Genomic DNA, 18,173 nt, shown 5'->3' on the forward strand with positions numbered 1-18,173 from the left:
GTCACACTGAATCTCTTTCAGAGCTATGTTAAAGGTACACGGGTCTGTGGAATGCTCAGCCACTTGCATGAGCAGGCTGTTCTGTGGATTGGATCAGCTGGAACTCTCATTGTCGTAATCAACAGAGTGCCAGTTAGATAAATAGTTTTAGTTGCCCGAGTTGTCACAAGCTGACACACAGACTCTTTTGCTTGACCCACAGCCAATGTGTTGGATCATAAAGGCTATGGAATGCTGGAGAGAGGAAGGGCTACACCAGCACTTGGCTTGCACTTTATTTACTGGCCCTGATCAGATGAAAGGAAAACTCGACCTTTGAGATTTGAACTCTGAGCATAGATGAATGCAATAAAAACTGCAAGGCACTCTATCTATTGGTCTAATGTCAATTTGCCTCCTAAAACGATATATTGATATATAATGCACACACATACACCATCATCATCATCATCGTCATCATTATCATCATCATCATCATCATCATCATCATCATCATCATCATCATCATCATCGTCATCATCATCATCATCATCATCATCATCATCATCACTTAACATCTGTTTTCCAAAGAGCTGGCTAGGTCAGGGGCCACACCAGGTTCCACAATCTGTTTTTAACTTTGGTTGCTATGACTAGATGCCTTTCCCAAATGCCAACCACTTTACAGAGTGTACTGGGTGCTTTTTACGTGGCACCATCACCAGTGCTTTTTACATGGCACCAGGACCTGTGGTTTTCTTTTTACATGTCATCTTGGTTTTACCATATTCTATTGTGGTGGGAAGGTCTTCTTGAAGACAGCAATGCACCACATATCTCAGTCCTTTGTCATGCCCTTCATAAAGGCTCAGCATTTTGAGATCAGCTTTCAATACTTTGTCCCCTGTCTTCCTGGGTCCTTTTCTTCCACAGCATCCCTCAACTTTGAGTGATCGGCACTTCCTTATGCGCGGGGACATAGAAATAATCGAACTGAATACCCGATCTCCCGGTTAAACCATTGGGAGTGAAGGACTCCTAGCCTTCGTGAGGGCATTCTTCTAGGAGAAGGTAACTCAGGTAACTGGAATAACTCCGACATAAAACCTGCGGCTCAGTGGTTACCGATGATGTTGACTTGTTCTTCTTTTTGGATTATGGCTGCTATTGCTTAGTGAGTGGGATTGACTCAGTGCACATCCTTTCCTCACTTTAAAAAAAATTTTCTTGCACAGGCATTGCACGATAACAACATTGATTAAGCTTCATGCAATGGCCATACTCGATAACGAGGGGGCAGCCACTATGTGGTGTATATATTGATGTGTGTGTGTGTATTGATATCCTGTCTATTCAATTAAAGTTGGTCACTTCAATCAATCCTTTAAAATTTTTCTCCCTCTCTGCATTCAGGGCAACACTTGATTACAGCCCTTGCTGACAAAATGTTTGGGTTCAAAACAACTTCATGGTAAGTTCATTCCTTTCTTTTCATTATTTCTCAGTTCTAAGTTGGCAAGCTGGCAGAATTGTTAGCATGCCGGGCAAAAATGCTTAGCGGTATTTCGTCTGTCTTTATGTTGTGAGTTCAAATTCCACCGTGGTCAACTTTGCCTTTCATCCTTTTGGAGTTAAGAAATCACAAATTGTCCCTGTGTTGGAATGTCCTAACTTTCACACAATGTCTCAGTGGTTGTAGTGTTTTAATTGCAAAAGTGATCAATCCTGTTAATTTAACCTTAAAATCAAAAAGATAAATCTTTTAATTAACTATGTTTGGATTTTGTGTAGTAGTTTGAAATTATTATAACTTTATCAAGCTCTCTGATAGACTTCACATGGAAATATGCTGTCATTCATTTAAGTGCTATATATTACACACACAATGCATTTATTTATAAGATGTATTGGCATGTGTATGTACATGCATACATGCATACAAGCCTGTATGTGTCTATGTATGTATATGTATGTATGTATGTATGTATATATATATATATATGTATGTATATGTATATGTATATGTATATATATGCACATGTACATATGTAACACAGTACTTACTTTCATTTGGTGTGTGTGTGTGTGTATATATATATACATTGATACACACACACACACACAGAAAGAGAGGGAAATAACTAAATACATAAAATTACATATGCAAAGCCACATATACTTCTGTATAATATATTATTCCTATTACGACTGATGCCACCAGCTATAAGTATTGGAATGCTTAAAAACAGAAAGAGATGTCAGTAATGATTTTTCTTTTGTAATATTTCCTTGTTTTATTTTTCATATTCTTTTTTTTTCTTCTTTTAAATATTCTCATAGAATTGTTGCTGTAACTGAAAATTATAATAATGAAACTTGGCAGAAGCAGAAAACTATATTTAGCAGAAGAGTGAAAAGCAGAGGGAGGGTGAGAGAGAGAGAGAGAGAGAGAGAGAGAGAGAGAGAGAAAGACAGACAGAAAAATAAAGAGAGAGCAAGAGAGAAAGACAGAGACTTACAGAGAGAACAAGGAGGAAGGAAAGTGAAAGTAGATTGCAATTCAGGAATAAGAAAGAATAATAAAGTGGGTGTTAACGTAGTAATTTAGTGAGCCAGGAAGTATTAATTAATTAAAATCACACCTGTAGCAAAGAGAGCATTATCTTAATGACAAATTGTTATCTAGAACATCAAGGGAGGTAACCACAGAATTTAAACTGATTAAATTTAATTACAAACAGAAATGAAATGAAAGAAAACATGGGTTTGATTTTTAGCTGTGTATCTTTCATCCTTTTATGCATTTCAGTCATTCATCCATGGCCATGCTGGTGCATTGCCTTGAAGAGTTTGGTCAAACAAATTGACCCCAGTACTTATTTTCTAAGTCTAGCACATATTTTATTAGTCTGTTTTGCCAAACTGCTAAGTTATGGGTATGTAAACAAACCTTTCCAGGAAGTCCCTCCCCTTCTGGGAAGTATCCCCTCCTACTTTTCCAGGAAGTCCCTTCCTCCCCTTCAATTCCCCCTCCTTGAAATTTTGCAGGAAGTGCTGGGAGGGAGGATTTTATTCTCAAATGTCTGATTAAATGTAGACCTTGTGGGGAGGTGCACATTAGCCTAGGTGCTGGATGAAATGAGGCCGTGCAGATCGGCAGTATAGCGTAAGAGCCAGATTAAATGTTGGGTGTGTTGGGGGACAGTCTTGCCTAAGTGCTGAATTAAATGTAGGCCATGGAGGATGGCAGTGTAGCTTATGTGCTGGATTAAACATAGGCTGTGGTGGGGATAAGTCTAGATTAAGTGCCGGACTAAATGTAGGCCATGGTAAGTTGGACCGAAGTCTAGCCTAAGTGCTGGATTAACGGTACGCCATGGAGGGAGTGTTCTCTTTGTATATATACACATAGATATATAAATGTTTCTATAGGTTCCAGTCTTCCAAATGTGACCTCGTGTGTACCGTTGGCGATTTTTTTTCCTCTGTCTTCCCTTCTCTGGATCTTTCCTTCTCCTATGTTTCCGATGAAGAGCTCCGCTCGAAACGTTAAACCCTCCTTCTTTCCTGAGCGTCCAATAATACTATATTTGTTCCAGGTCTTCGCGTTGTGTTTTTTTGTGCTTTCTTGTTTGGATTAACTATATATATATATAATATATATTCCAAATAACTGTCGTATGAGCAGTTTGAAGGAGAACTTCAATAGAGAAATCAGAGAAGTAGGCTCTGAAACTCTTGTGGGTGTTATGGTGCAAGTGTTGTAAAAAGCAATGGTGTGTGAAATGGAAAATGGGTGCCATTGAAGCCTTTTATATATATGTGTGTGCCTGTGTGTGTACAATGGGCTTCTCTATGTTTCCGCCCACTAAATCCACTCACAAGGCTTTTGGGAGTGGGTAACTTGGTTGTGTTGACCCTGGTGCTCAACTGGTACTTATTTTATCAACACCAGAAGGACGAAAAGCAAAGTCAGCCTTGGTGGAATTTGAACTCAGCACGTAGCAATGGATGAAAATGCTGTTAAGCTTTTTGCTTAGTGTGCAAACCGTTCCACCAACTCACCACCTTTCCCTCTTTATTAATATCAGTAAAAATTTGGCTGGCCCTCGATAGTATACTGATAAGTATCCCTGCCCGTGACGCAGGAGTCAGAGACTCGGTTCCCCACAGGGGAAGCAATTATGGTCTTCTTTAAGGTGGCAAGCTAGCAGAATCCTTAGCACGCCAGTGAAAATGCTTAGCCACATTTCGTCCTTCTTTGCATTCTGAATTCAAATCCCGACTAGGATGGCTTTGCTTTTTGTCCTCCAGGATCGATAAAATAAGAACCAATTGAACACTGAGATTGATGTATTTGACTTAGCCCTCCCCTTCCACCAAAATTACTCACATTGTGCCACAATTTGAAATAAATATTAGTAATAATGTTACAGGAGTGGCTGTGTGGTAAGTAGCTTGCTAACCAACCACATGGTTCCGGGTTCAGTCCCACTGCGTGGCATCTTGGGCAAGTGTCTTCTGCTATAGCCCCGGGCCGACCAATGCCTTGTGAGTGGATTTGGTAGACGGAAACTGAAAGAAGCCTGTCGTATATATGTATATATATATATGTATGTGTGTTTGTGTGTCTGTGTTTGTCCCCCTAGCATTGCTTGACAACCGATGCTGGTGTGTTTACGTCCCCGTCACTTAGCGGTTTGGCAAAAGAGACCGATAGAATAAGTACTGGGCTTACAAAGAATAAGTCCCGGGGTCGATTTGCTCGACTAAAAAAAAAGGCGGTGCTCCAGCATGGCCGCAGTCAAATGACTGAAACAAGTAAAAGAGAAAAGAAAGAGAAAGAGAATTCTGCAAATCCACCAATCTGCAATGGTATTATATTTTGTTGATCCAAAAGGATGAAAGGCAATGTTGATATCAGTGAAATTTGTTCACAGGCACAGCAAAATCAGAACGAAAACAGCAAACTATTTTCTACTCAGCTCTATTACGGCTCTGACAATATCTGCTAATAACAGTATTCCTAAGCTAAGCAGCTGCATCTAGCTTCTGGAATTTTCTCTCTGTAATTGTAAAGAATATGACATTGATGTATTTCTTCTGAATGTTGTCTGGTTAGCAATTTTTATGGTTATTGCATAGAAAATTGCCTCTTTGTTTTAGCATACATTTGTGGAGAACAACGAACCAGACTATATTCTTTTCTACTCTAGGCACAAGGCCCGATATTTTGGGGGAGGGGGCCATTCAATTTGATCAAAGCCAGTATGCAACTGGTACTTAATTTATCGACCCCAAAAGGATGAAAACCAAAGTTAACCTTGTAGGAATTTGGACTCAGAATGTAAAGACAGACGAAATACTGCTAAGCATTTCGCCCAGCATGCTAACATTTCTGCCAGCTCGCTGCTTTAATGAACCAAATCATATTGGTTTCAAACTTTGATACAGGACCAAAAATTTAAGGGGACAAGATAGGTCGATTACATCGACCCCAGTGCTCAACAGGTACTTATTTCATTGACTCCAGAAGGAAAATAGGCAAAGTCGACCTTAGTGGAATTTGAACTCAGACCATAAGGAGTGACAAAAATGCCATTAAGTATTTTGCCCGTTGGGCTAACGATTCTGTCTGTCTACCAGAATGGAAAAGATAAAATTAAAATCTCTTGTCTAGTACACACACACACACACACACACACACACATATATATATATATATACATACATACATAAGACAGTAGGGTGTGATTTGAGGGAGATTTGGCTGCTATTTCCGCCAGCTCTAGCTACCATGTAGAGGTTTCCTTCATTGGCTCATACATATATACATACATAAGACAGTAGCATGTGATTTGACAGAGATTTGGCTGCATTTCTACCAGGTCTAGTATATATATATATATATATATAATATATATATATATATATATATATATATACACACACACATACATACATAACCTTACACATACATATATATATATACATGCATATATAGATGCACACACACACACACACACACACATATATATGCACACACTCTTACACATTTACACACATTTACATACATACATATAAAAATTTTCCGTTTGAAGTGAAAACAGAAATACTATGTTGACAAAGTATATTCTTAATGAATTCTGTTGCATTGTTTCCATTAGGCTCTTTAAATTACTCCCCACCCCACTATAATTATCCTTTTTCTTTTTCCTAATTATAAACCTCACTAATGAGCTTCTTCAATTGCTGTAATGCTTGGCTCCAAACCTTATACGTAAGCAAAAATTATCATCATTAAAGCTATGAATTTACTTTCCATTTTGTCTTCTGGCTTAAACTGCTCAACATTTTACAGACTAAACATCACATGTGACTTTCTCTTCAAAAAAAAAAAAAAAAAAAATCTACATGTGCTACATGTAACTTTCACAATTAAAGTCTACCTTTGATTTTCATCCATGAAAGTAACATGTAAAGAATAATCTAAATTTTCTTTCTGAAAATGAACAAAACAATATTCTACATACAGATGTGGGTCAACATTTGAGTTATGCAAGACAAAAATCTACATTTGACCAACACAGACCAAAATTCTTCACAGATAACATATGACTCTCACAAGACCAAAATCCAAATGTGACTTTCACTGACAAAAGTTTCTCTTTGTGTTTCGTAAGGAATTAATGTTTTTGTCTGATGTACAGAGAGTAACAGTATTCCTGTTGGATTTAATTTTATTCTTTTAAAACTCCCTTTGAATATCAGTGGCTTAGCAGGGGGAAGCGTGAAGGAGCACTCTGCCCCAGACAATGTTTTTATACAGATGGCAATTTTGTGCTTGCTATATAAGCCTTTATAGGGAACAGGGAAGAGGGTTGAAAACTCAAGGGCTGCCCTAGGCCACATACTCCCCAGCTACACCATTGCTAGTTGTCATTACTGTGAGATATGAAATTTGTCGTGTGTATAAGTGTGTAACGTTTCAAATACTGTACTGTTGGAAGGAAAAAGACCAGATATGATTGTAGAGAACAGAAAGAAGTGTAAGGCCAAAGACTTTGCAATAGCCTATGATAATAGAGCAGATACAAGAATACCAAAAAAAAAAAAAAAAAAAAATTGTGAAAATTGAAAAATATCAATGCCTAGTCAGAGAGATGAGGAGATTGTGAAAAACCATGATGATAATTACTTCTGTGGTAGTTGGGTAACTTGGTACAACACTCAGGCTGCTACCTGAAAGGTATTAGAATTGAGTCTTGCATTGTTGACCTGCAGGAAAACACAACCCTACATTCTACAAGAATCCTAAGAAAAATTTTTGAGATTTGAGTAAACTTGTGACCAAATCGCAACACAACATGACTATTATAGCATGTAATAGCTTTAATAATAACAGTAATTCTTTCTACTATAGGTATAAGGCCTGAAATTTTGAGGGAGGTTTTAGTTGATTACATTGAGCCTAGTACATTATTTACATTATTTACATTTGATGGATATTTTTCCTCATCTTGTTTGTTGTAAACGCAACGTTTCGGCCATTTGGCGTAGTGGTTAAGAGCACAGGCTACTAACCCCAAGATTCCGAGTTCGATTCCAAGCAGTGACCTAAATAATAATAATAATATAATAATAATAATAATAATAATAATAATAATAATAATAATAATAATAATAATAATAATATTAATAATAATAATAATATAATTATAATAATAATAATAATGATAATAATAATAACATCAAAAAATACCTTAGGAATGAGAACCCAGGTTTGAAATTTCCCCAAGACACATGATGAAGGCTGGAGGGTATATCAGCCGAAACGTTGTGTTAACAACAAACAAGATGAGGACAAATATCTGTCAAATGTAAATAATGTATATAATTCCTCATCTCTTAAATATAGAACTATATTATTGACCCTAATATTTAACTGGTACTCATTTTTTTTTTTGAAGTACTGGGGTTGATCTGCTTGACTGGCCCCCTCTCCCAAAATTTCGGGTCTTATACCTAGAGTAGGAAAGAATAATAACAATAATTAAAGACTCTGATGCATTTTTACCTATACTGTGTTACGAAGGAATAACAATGATAATAATAATAATCCTTTCTACAATAGGCAGAAGGCCTGAAACTTTAAGGGAGGGATCTAGTTGATTACATCAACCCTAGTGAGTAACTGGTATTTCATTGATCCCAAAAAGATAGAAAGCAAAAGAGGCCTTGGCAAAATTTGAACTCAGACTGTAAGGATAGACAACATACTGTTAAGCATTTTGCCCAGCTTGCTAACAGTTCTACCAGCTCACCGCCTTAAATATTAATAAATTCAAATTGCGATGAACGTAAACAAACAAACAAAGTTTGCTTTAGAAGTGTTGAGATGTCTTAGAAAGTTAAAGAAGTGATTTTAAATTCTCAAATACAGGATAATGCTAATAATATAGCCTGAACAGGATAAGCTACCCCATAGCGGCTGGCTGTGAGACTCGAACTCACACCTCTGTGATTACATTTTGTGGTGCTCTAAACCATTAAGCTAAACTGCCCACACCACAATTTCTTCCATAAATTTAAGATATATAGAAATCTCGCTTTATGAGATGCTATCATACATTGAATTCAAATTATGATGAACGTAAACAAACAAATGAAGTTTGCTTTAGAAGCATTGAGATGTCTTAGAAAGTTAAAGAAGTGATTTTAAATTCTCAAAGGCAGGATAATGCTAATAATATAGCTGGCCACATGGGCCTACACAGAACATACAGGGACACGAATACAAAGGTACAAACAGACACAAATGGAGAGGTTTACCGAGTAAGCCGCCTTAAATAATAATATTACAACAATGTCATTGAGTGCAAGTTTCACAACCCTCGGCTGTTTCATATCGTTAGCCTGAAGCCAGTTGTTTACAAATACAATGAACAATAAAGATGTTACACTTTAATTGATTCAGAAAGTACAGAAAATGTTACTCACACCTCTGTTGCAGTAAACATGAAATTGCCTATTAAATCTACTTGTATAATTACTATGGCTTCACAAGAAAATAATTAGAGGGTTTGGTATTTGTGATGCAACCCTTAAGCAACATTGTTTAGAATAATGTAAATATCCAACAATGGATGATCTTTGTCAAGCTTTATTGCTCAGACAAAGTTTTATGTCTTTTCACAAAAGCGTGGAGATAATTATAATGGTGATGCAACTATTTTCTCAATTTGTGATTTAACTACTTTATTTATAGACTTGCCTAGAAGCTGTTATGAAGGCGTGTCCGCTATGCCCGTGCTCTCCCCTCCCTTCCCATTGACCCAGCATCCTGACACCCTCCTCCCCCCACGCCCATGCTCACCACCTCTGTAATCCTCTCTGTTCTCCATCATGTGCCCACCTACCTACCAACTTGTACTCTATGCGGCCCTGTTGAATTTCTTCCCCTCAGCGTATCCTCCTGATACCCCTCTCTCTCTCTCTTTCTCTCTGTACCTGTGCCCAGTCATTACATTCTTGCCCCCTCCCACCATCTCTCACTCTCCTTTTGCAATCTTGTGCACTTGCTCACCCATCCTCTCACCCACCCATCCACTCGCCCACCCTGCCACTCACCCACCCATCCACTTGCTCACCCATCCACTCACCCACCCATTCACATGCCCAACCATCCACTCGCCCACCCTTCCTCTCACCCACCCATCCACTCACCCACACATCTACTTGCTCCCCATCCACTCACCCACCCATCCATTCAGCCATCCACTCGCCCACCCTTCCATTTGCCCCCTCCAATCCCTTCACTATATACACCTCCTTGTATCTTGGGTACACGGCCCCTTTCCCCTCCTTATAACATCTTCACCATCTCCTCCCTCTACTCTCCCTCTCTCTTTCCCTCCACCTGTGGTAGCCATGTCTGTCTTCTAATGCATGACACCTTCTCTGTCCCTGCATACTCCTCCTTCTCAGTTGAAGGGTGGGGTTCTTGTCCTGCAAGTTTCTTGGTGACCTCACTGCTGTTGGTGCCATGTAAAAGGCATTCTGTAAAGTGGTTGGCATTAGGGAGGGCATCTGGCTGTGGAAAACCATAGTGGAGCATGGAGTAATCCCCAGGCTTGCCAGTTCCTGTCGAATCCTCCAGCCCATGCCAGCATGGAAGATTACATGATGATGATGATGATGATAAGGGTTATGACTACAGCAATGGTGACTACGATTACTACTACTACTACTACTAGCATCACTACCACCATCACCACCACCACCATTACTACCACTACTACCACCACCATTATTACTACTACTACTACTACCACCAGCATTACTATTACTACTACTACCACTACCACCACCACCACCACCACCACCACTACTACTATTACTGCCATTACTACCACCACCACCACTACTGCTATTACCACCATCACCACTACCACTACTATTATTACCACCACCACCACCATTTTTACTACTACTACTACCACCACCACCACCACCACTACTACTACTAACACCACCAACACCACCATCACTGGTGCTACTACTACTACTACTACTACTACAACCACTGTTTAATTCTGAACAGACAGGATTTATTTCAAGCTGAAATGAATCATGTTTCTTCAAAGCATATTCCAAGTTTTGCTTTGCAAAAAAAATTCTAAGAAACTAAGAATAATGGTAAATTATTACCCCAACCGTTTTGGATGCATTTCCTTTACTTTTCATTTCAAATCTGGTAATTAACCCCTCAAAATGTGTGTGTGTTGTAGCAGGTTGGACTTGTTCACTTGTTTTGGTCATTGGAATGTGGCCATGCTGGGGCGCCGTCTTCAAGGGTTTTAGTCAAATGAGTCAATCCCAGTACTTAGAACTTTTGTAAAGCCTGCTACTTATTTTGTTGATCTCTGATGCTGAACTGCTAAGTTATGGGGACATAAACACACCAACACCAGTTACCAAGTGGTGATGAGAGACAAACATAAAGGTGCATGTGTGCATGCGCACGTACACACACACACACACATCATTATCATCATCATCATCATTCAAAGTCCCTTTTTCCATGCTGGCATGGGTTGAATGGTTCGACAAGAACAGACAAGCCCGAGGAATCTGCCAGGTTCTGTATCTGCTTTGGCATGGTTTCTACAGCTGGATGCCCTTCCTAATGCCACCCACTTCACAGAATGTACCAGGTGCTTTTTACGCAGTATCAGTGCCAGTGAGGTTGCCAAGTACTTAACAGAGAAGACCCTTCAATTGAGCAGGGTATAGACTTGAGAAAGAAACTGCAATAGAGGGAGAGGAGCAGGTGTCTTGCCAAAAACGTGAACACATGGCTTGCCTGCTTGGAAAGTAAGAGATAGAAAGACAGATATATGTGATGGGTAAAATCCTTACCCAACAAGTTACACACTAATTAATGAATGACTCTTCATGGCATTTGAAAGTAACTGAAAATTAAACCAGTTTTCTAAATGCCTTTTTAGTTGAATGTTGGAGCTCCATTTCAAAGTATAATTAGCAACCATAATTACAGTTAATCACTTAATGCAACATTTACTTATATTAATGATGTTATTGGTTATGGAACAAGTCAAGAGAAACCTAAGCAAAATTTAGAAAAGTTTAATAAGGCTATCAAAGGTAGTCAATTTACTTTCACATGAGAATAAGTGTCTGTGTAACATGCAAGCTACCTATTTTAACCTGTTATATTTTCTTGGATGTAGAATTTATCATAGAATTCTAAATCTAGATATACCTCCTAATAATAAAAAAAACAACAAAACATATTTCAAACACTGTTCAGAATGTTCTCGTTATTATTCCAGGTGAATTCCATATTGTTCAAATAAAGCAAAATTACTTTTATAAATTCTCATAATATTTTAATAGAATCACAAAAATGTGATTTTTAATAATAGTCTTCAAATCTTGTGTTTTTAAAGTTAGCTGCTGCTGCTGTGTCTGCTGCTATTACTTAGAACAAACAGTGAATGAATCTGAAATATTTGTACTTTAAACTGATGTCTCTGAGGTGGCCAATATTTGATACATTTCTGCAAAATAATTATCTTATGACTTATTTTTAAAGAACATTAACTACACGTAAACAAAAACATCCTTTGATTTAACAGGAAGCCTTAGCTATTATTGAAAGTGACAGAAAGTGGAGACATTAGTTAATTGAATAAAAAAACATTTTTCAACTATTAACAGATCAAGAAGCTATTACTTTTATTTTCATTAACAAGCATTCATCAAAGGTTAAAAATATTAAACTAGCTTGTTGGTGATTGGAATTGTCTAGAATACACTTATGACTTATTGCATTATCCTGGAAAAGAAAACAGTATTGTTAATGATTTCTTTAGAATATTTTTTTTTTTTTTTGATTGTTGCTGTTTCAAATTTTGTCATCCTGTCATCCTTCAGACATTTTTACGATATGAAATCTAAATGTGCAATTAGCTTTCTTCTATCTTATGCTAATAAAATGAATACCAGTGATATTCTGTGAACAATTTAGTGAACAGGATTCCTCCTGTACCAAATCAACTTTGTAGCAATGAAAGAAATCATTATTCTAATAACATCAAATCCAGAATTTAGGGGAATCTAATTGTGGGTCTGCACTAGAAAAAGCAACCTAATGAAAATTATTAAAAATAAAAGTGATTTCAATGTATTAAGCCATGTGAAAAATGAAAATCACCACTATTGAAACAATATATGAACAATGCTTTACCTCCCTTTCATAATATCTTCTCTAACTTGAAAAAGAGCCTATGCCCAAAACATTGATAAATTTTCCTTTTCCACACAGTTTTAATACACTGACTTTTATTTTTAATGTAATTTTATTCTGTTATTATAAAACTCAGTGCAAGCTCTTTGCCAATTTAAAAATTCAATTGAAATAACCAAGTATGCTTTTGAAAAGTGTAACTTGATTAACTATTAATTTGGTTTATGATGTCTTCTCTTTTGTCACTTGATAGAATTTAATTTTACCTGTCAGTGTCTTCCTTGTGAACTAATCATGATTACATCCTTGGAATATTCTAGTGTAAATATATTGAAAGTAAAATAGTTTATTGGTTTGCTTTCCTTTGTACATGCTGACATTTTGTCATTTTCCCTTTATGGCATTTTCACATATTCATAAAAAGACAAACAAATGCTTTAAAGAGTCCTTTGTTAGGCAGAAGTGAAATGGCCAAACTATTGAACCAGCAACTCATAGGTATTAAGTTCAGATGGAGTTAATTCATCTTTTTTTTTTTTTTAAGTACACTTTATTCAAAAGACAACAACCACTCAATAAATAACGACATTATTTACAACAAATTTATGGACTGAAAAATATAACAAAAAATTAAAATATTGGAGAAAATGAATATCATCATCATCACCATTGTTTTAACGTCCACTTTTGTATGCTTTCATAGGTCAGATGGAATTCTTTGAGACAGATTCTCTACAGCTGGGTACTCTTCCCATTACAAACCCTCATCTGTTTCCAAGCAAAGTAATAGTTCCCTATGGTCAGACTTGTTTTATATGGAATATTGAAAATGAACAACTTTGTTTGTATAAAAATAATACTTCTTTACAAGCATCACACCATGTCAGAATGAGGCAACAAAATAAAAAAAAATGCACTCACACACACACACACATGCACATTTATAATAAACTGCCTTCACTTTCTACCTCAAAATGCTTTGGCTGGCCTAGGAATATAGTAGAAGACAATTGTGCTAGGTACCATGCAGTGGGACTGAACCTGAAACCATATAGTTAGGTAACAAGCTACTTAACCACTCAACTATGCCTGAACCTATATATATATATATATATATATATATATATATATATATATATATATATATATATATATATGTATGTATGTATGTATGTGTGTGTGTGTGTGTGTGTGTATGTATGTATGTATGTATGTATGTATGTATGTATGTATGTTACAAAGGAGATGACAAAGGACTAAGATATATAATGCCTTGTTGTACTCAAGTGGACCCATCCTCCACAAAAGCAGAAAGTGTTAGTGCCACTTACTCTGATGAAGAGGATTGACCTACAAGGGCCCGTGCCTGTGCAGGTGCCACACAAAAACCACCCATACCACCATGGAAAACAGACGTTAGGGCATGATGATAATTTTAATGATTATATATATGTAAGTTGTTCATGTTGGAATAATCAAATGAATGGTGCTTGGTTTCCATGGCATATAAGTGACTGAGATTGTAACACTCCTCCTGAATTGGATGGTAGTGTGTTGCAAGAATGAAAGCCAGAAATTTTGATTGGAAATGCTTGACTGGGATTTGAACTCAAAATGTAAAGAGTTAGAAAAAAATGTCAGCAAGTATTTGCTCTGATGTGTTAACAATTTTTGCCAGCTTGCTACCTTGTTTGACAATTTAACCACAACGAAATAGAAATGAAATTATGAATAATATACTGTTGTGTCTGGGGAGAGTCATTCTCTTTTAGTGCCTTATAATTTAACAGACTCACTGGTAAATTATAAGGCAATAAAAGAGAATGACTCTCCCCAGACACAACAATATGTTTCAACACACAAACTCATAAAGAATCTTGCAAACCAAATCCAAAAACAAAATGAATAATATTCTTCCATAATAATTACGTAATGTTACATTTATCAATTTGTATTCATTTCTAATATTAGACTTTATGGAATGTTATGAATTAATATTGCAAAAACTGTGACAAAATCCAAATTCTAAGACAGTTCTAATTAATATATCATTCCCTATCATTCTTGCTTAGGTCTCTTGGTGATAAAATATCATTCATTGAACTAGACACTCCAGAAATGACACCTGCTCAAATGGCTACTTTGGAAGTATCGGTTAATGAGAAAATTCGGGAAGCAGTTCCAGTCAAAGTTGAAGTCTATGACTCTGCTTCAGACCCCAAACTTTCTGAGGTATGGAACAAGACTGTCTGATAAATTTCTTCTTTTGTGAATAGTTTTTTTCATTTTCTTTTTCATTTGTGTTTTCTAGCATGCAAATTGAATTTTTTAGACCAAAATTTACAGCCCAAAATGGTAGGTTGACTTACACATCAAGATGACTTTAAAGAACCCAAAATTCCATGTGAAATGTAGCAGGATTTGGAAAGATAGTGACAATATTTGAATGTGTACATCATCTACTACATCAAATTGTATACTGGAAAATATAGGAGTTTGATGAAGAAATGGAAGTTAGTATCCAACCCCTATTTGTGGGGGCTTGCTCTCCTTTCTTTTCCAACTAGGGTAACTATGTATCTCACTACAGCAAGACACCCATCTCTGTCCCTTTAACTTCTCATCAACTGGCACAAAACCACCTCCCTCAATGCTAACCCCTTCCCAGTTGAGAGGTCTTTGCCTTTCAAGTTACTTGATGACCCTGCCGATGCTGGTACCACATAGAAAGCACCCTTAGTACACTCCGTAAAGTGGTTGGCATTAGGGAGGGCTTCCTGCCATAAAAACCATGCCAGAGAAGACAAGAAAGCTTAGTGCTGTCCCCTGGCTCACCAGCCCTTTCCAAACTGTCCAACTCATGCTAGCATAGCAAAAGGGATGTTGAGTGATGGTGATGGTGATTATGAGTTCAAATCCCTGTTGAGTCAACTTTGCTTATAATTTTACTGGGTGCCCATAATGTAAATAATGTAAGTTGTTTGACAACAGACCCAGAGATAATGAGTGAACTTCATGCTAATGTAAGAATGTATACACGATCACTCAACTTGCTAGAAATAGCAGCCAAACCTATCCAAAGTGATATTCTACTCTCTTGAAACTTGGGGGGGAAAAACCCCATTTGATTATACATTTGAGTTTTATAAGACTATACCTAAATAAAACATGAGGTGATCATAGCTGGAATATCTTTGACCATAGACCTGCTTGATCAGAGCTGATCTGGGGCTGATAACAACTGCTACATCTTAGTAACTTAATCTACTAACCTCTAAGTATGTACTGTAAAAGGTGTAGTTCACTAATGTTTGTTGCAGCAACAGTAGTTGCACTGCAGAATTGGTGAGTGGTTCTTTTAGCTTGCAGTCCCCTCCCCCCCTCTCTCTCTCTCTTCATCATTTTAACATCCACTGTTCCATGCTTGCTTGGGTCAGACGGAGTTTACTGGGGTAGGTTCCTCTACAGCTTGATATCCCTCCTGTCAGGAACCCTCACATGTTTCCTTGTATGTTTATTTACGTCCCAGTAACTTAGCAGTTCAACTAAAAAGTTTGATTAAATAAGTACTTGACTTTAAAAAAGTAATAAAAGAATCTAAGTGCAGGGACCAATTTGTTCAACTGAAATACTTTGAGATGGTGCCCCAACACCAGCATGGCTGCTATCCAATGACTTAAGCAAGTAAAAGATAAAAGACAAGATATTTGGGTACAGTTTTCTTGTGGGCCAAATGTATTGAATTTAAGTTGTTGCTGTGTGGAATCAATTTGATTTTAACTGAATGCATTAACGATGACCAATGTCATTGCTTGGAGCTCTTCAAGAAATGAATGCAAATTGAATTTAACCATTTTTGTGTGTTTTTAGATGACTAAAATGTTTCTTTCATGAAGTAGTTACCATGTTTGCTTCTTCAGCACTATGCAATCTCAAATATGAGGCAACCCCACTTTTGAGTGCCCTATAACCCAGAAATATATTTCCTCCTTCTCCTCCTCGTCACCACCACCACCACCACCACCACCACCATCGTCATCATCAACATCATCGTCACCACCACCACCAATGAAATGCTGCTAAACATTTTGCCCAGCGTACTAACGATTCTGCCAAATTACCACCGTGATGATGATGATGATGATGAATAATGTGAATGTTAAAGGGTTAAATTACTGATGTTCAAATTGAACAGCAACTGTATCAATGTCACCACAGTCTGGGTGGTCCACCAAAGGTCATACACACTGACCTTTCCTCTTGACTTGACCATTAAAATAAAACAAGGAAACAACAAACCAGCCTAATTATCAACTTATTTTGCAATCTAGATGGTTTTCTTTACCATATTCCTTGATGGTGCTATTGAAATAAAATCCTGACTATAATAATTCAGAGTTGCAGTTCATAGCATCACAGAACCATTAACAATTTTTCTTATTTATTTAATTATTCTAAAACCAGTTTTAAGAAAATAATATTTTTCTGAAATTATAATTCTGATTTTTGAATGAAAGCAAAAACAGAAACAGAAACAAAAAAAATAAAAAATAAAATAAAATAAAAAAATAAAAAAATATTTATAGATAAATAAATAAAATTTCAATTACGAAAATTTTCAAAAGATAAAGTGTTTTTATAAAATTTTCTTTTCTTTCTTTCTTTTTTCGTTCTTTCTTTCTCTCTTTTTCGTTCTTTCTTTCTTTCTTTCTTACTATTATTATTATTATTATTATTATTAGTTTGAAAATTGGAAGAAAATGAATTTTCAATTAGAAAATTCAATAACAACGATATCAAAAACAGACAAAGTTCCTCCAAAAATCTTTTAAAATTTAAAATGTTTGTTTCTTCACAAAATTTTCATTATTTTCATTTTTATTTTTTTTAATAATATTATGATTATTATTATTATCATTATTATCATTATCATCATCATTATTATTATTATTAGTTCTTTTAAAATTTCATTTCGAATATTAATTTAGTTTTGAAAGATTTTCAGCAAATTTATTGAGAGTTGTGGAGGTGTGTATGTGTGTGTGTGGTGGTGGAACAAGATTAAAAGAAAATAACAAAAAGAAAAATGAAAAAAATAAATGAAAGGAAAAGAACATAAGTTGAAAATAAGATAAATTCCTACTTTATCATATTGTGACAATTTTTAAATTTTCTTTAAATTTAAAAAATTTTTTGATTTAAAAAATATTTTTCCTTACTTGACTTTTATAGACTGAAAAAACAAAAACAAAAGCAAAAATTAAATTTGAATTAAAATAATAATAATAATAATAATAATAATAATAATAATAATAATAATAATAATAATAAGCAATCTACTCTTGCTAAACAAATACATTTTGTGGCAGAATCAGAGGTAAAAAAAAATACATTAGATTCCCTTAGATGTGTCAGTCCATCA

At 36.1% G+C, this 18,173-nt stretch overlaps 1 protein-coding gene across 1 annotated transcript in view; it reads left to right on the forward strand.

Moving 5' to 3' along the window:
- The window catches only part of LOC115220945 (alanyl-tRNA editing protein Aarsd1), a 584,344-nt gene that overhangs the window by 470,022 nt on the left and 96,149 nt on the right, over positions 1–18,173 (forward strand). The window contains exons 5-6 of the mRNA XM_029791155.2: positions 1,393–1,450; positions 14,824–14,983. Coding sequence (XP_029647015.1) covers positions 1,393–1,450; positions 14,824–14,983 — 218 coding nt within the window. The remainder of the gene's footprint in view (positions 1–1,392; positions 1,451–14,823; positions 14,984–18,173) is intronic.

Source organism: Octopus sinensis, linkage group LG17 (assembly GCF_006345805.1).
Source record: "Octopus sinensis linkage group LG17, ASM634580v1, whole genome shotgun sequence".
Taxonomy (NCBI): domain Eukaryota; kingdom Metazoa; phylum Mollusca; class Cephalopoda; order Octopoda; family Octopodidae; genus Octopus; species Octopus sinensis.